This window comes from Otolemur garnettii, unplaced genomic scaffold (genome assembly GCF_000181295.1).
Source record: "Otolemur garnettii isolate 467f Iridium unplaced genomic scaffold, OtoGar3 scaffold00247, whole genome shotgun sequence".
Classification (NCBI taxonomy): domain Eukaryota; kingdom Metazoa; phylum Chordata; class Mammalia; order Primates; family Galagidae; genus Otolemur; species Otolemur garnettii.
In genome coordinates, this window is record NW_003852642.1 from 10,604 (window position 1) to 12,911 (window position 2,308).

At 39.5% G+C, this 2,308-nt stretch overlaps 1 protein-coding gene across 1 annotated transcript; it reads left to right on the plus strand.

Annotated features, from left to right (window-relative positions):
• The first annotated feature begins 727 nt into the window (after window positions 1-727).
• Window positions 728-1,678, plus strand: LOC100954268 (olfactory receptor 4A5-like). The gene has a single exon (XM_012813158.1). It carries the CDS (start codon window positions 728-730, stop codon window positions 1,676-1,678), a length of 951 nt encoding a protein of 316 aa, XP_012668612.1.
• The last annotated feature ends 630 nt before the right edge of the window (window positions 1,679-2,308 follow it).

The window sequence follows — 2,308 nt, forward strand, 5'->3', positions numbered from 1 at the left end:
GGCTTTTGAGAAGTCCAACCTGAAAATTCCTTATAAAACGTTCCAGCAAAAGCCTCCTGACTTAAGGCCCACATGGGAGTGGAGGTTTGCATACAAATTTCTGCATGCCCTAGAAGATTCCTTATGCCTTGTTTAAAGATCCAAAGTAACAGCCTCTAAACAGCAAGGCCAGCAAGGGTGGGTGTTCAATCTACTTTGTTCCTCCATAGCCTCAGGCTTCATCAGATAAGAACAAAGAAGTAATGGCTGACAACATGTTCTCCATTAAGTTATATTCAATTGGGTTATGTTGAAAGGGTCATGTTAAAAGGTGTATGTTAGGTGAATTATCAGATTACTAGGAAGGAGCTAATCACAAGGTAGTAAATTGATGTTTAAATGGATCAATGAGGTCATTGCTGTATAGTGCACATGTACAAAATTCCCTATATAAACCAATTGTAAATAAAGAAGCTTGTCATTTTGCCTGAGTGAGCAAATGGTCACCTTTATTTAAAACACAATTTCAATAACTGTGCTTATTCTCCGTGACATCGCTTTTCTGTGAGACCCTAATGGCAACGTACTCAGTAGACATTTAGTATATCCTAGGGCTATGTACTATTGTAGACACAATGATGGGATGCAAATATGCGTCATGACATGGGTGTGTTCATAACTGTTCACAATTTCATTCTAGGTCCTGTTCTGAACTGTCAGCTCTCATATAAACCTTACTGAAGAGTAAATGAGAGAGAGAAACAATGTTACAGAATTCATCCTCCAAGGCTTCACTCAGGATCCTGATGGGCAAAAAGCATTATTTGTAATGTTTTTGCTCATATACACTGTGACAATGGTGGGCAACCTGCTCATTGTGGTGACTATCCTCAGGAGCCCCTCCTTGGAGTCCCCAATGTACTCCTTCCTGGCCTTCCTGTCACTCATGGATGCTGCTTATTCCTCTGCCATTACACCCAAATTGATTGCAGACTCACTCTGTGATAAAAAGACAATATCCTTCCCAGCCTGCATGGGCCAGCTCTTTATAGAACACATATTTGGGGGAGCTGAGGTCTTCCTTCTGGTGGTGATGGCCTATGATCGCTATGTGGCCATCTGTAAGCCTCTGCACTATTTGACCATCATGAATAGGCGAGTTTGCACCCTTCTGTTGGTGCTGGCCTGGGTTGGAGGCTTTGTGCACTCCATGGCTCAAATTGTTTTTGTGTATAATCTACCCTTCTGTGGGCCCAATGTCATTAACCACTTCATCTGTGACATGTACCCATTATTGGAACTTGCGTGCATAGACACCTACCTTATAGGTCTTACTGTTGTTGCCAATGGTGGAGCAATCTGCATAGTGGTCTTTATCCTTCTCCTCATCTCCTATGGAGTCATCCTAAGATCCCTTAAGACTTATAGTCATGAAGCGAGGCATAAGGCCCTGTCTACCTGCAGCTCCCACATCACCGTGGTTGTCCTCTTTTTTGTTCCCTGTATGTTCATGTATGTTAGACCTGTGTCTACCTTCCCTATTGATAAATTCATGGCTTTATTTTATACAGTTATCACTCCCATGTTGAATCCTTTAATATATACCTTGAGAAATTCAGAGATAAAAAATGCTATGGAAAAACTCTGGTGTAAAAAGTTAAAGTTAAGTGTTGATGGAATAGGAATGCCTTCACACTGACCTCGTTTGTTACCAGTTCTAAGGCAACACACAGAGAGTGAATTCCATGAATACACAATATAGTCAATTCAATTGATTGTTTAGGATGCTTCCTTTGATTTATACAAAGTCTATTACCTTTTGAGATTAGAATCAGTCTAATAGAGCAGTTCTTCAGAGACAAATAAATGGTATGCTAGTGCAAGTAAAAATAAAACTAAGGTCAAATTGTAACTGCATTTTTCTTAGTTCATATTGAAATGGGACTTAGAAGAAAGTGGTTTATTCTTTTCCAAGGAGAAAACAAGGTCTTTTTGAAAGCTTTCTACTTGCTTTCTCATTTTAATGAGACAGCAATTTGGCCAATACTTAGAACAAATTTCCAGGGCCAAGAGAGTGGGTTTGAAGTTTTGATGGTCATCATTATAATATTCATTATATAGGGAAGCAGCTTTCTGCAGCTGTGTTGTGTATTTTGTGTTAAATTTACTTGTGTCCCTCAGGTCAATGTCTAGGCATTTCCAGTTCAGGGTAGTTGGTGGGTGGATGATATTGTGTTTAGTTAAAGACACTATCAGTGGGCAATTTTGTTGGATGAAATGTAGATGATGATAAAAACAAATTGTAGTTTTTGATTATGAGGTGGTTCAC

What these genes read in the sequence shown, in the direction of transcription:
- LOC100954268 (XM_012813158.1), top strand. Translation starts at nt 728, where the DNA reads ATGAGAGAGAGAAACAATGTTACAGAATTCATCCTCCAAGGCTTCACT.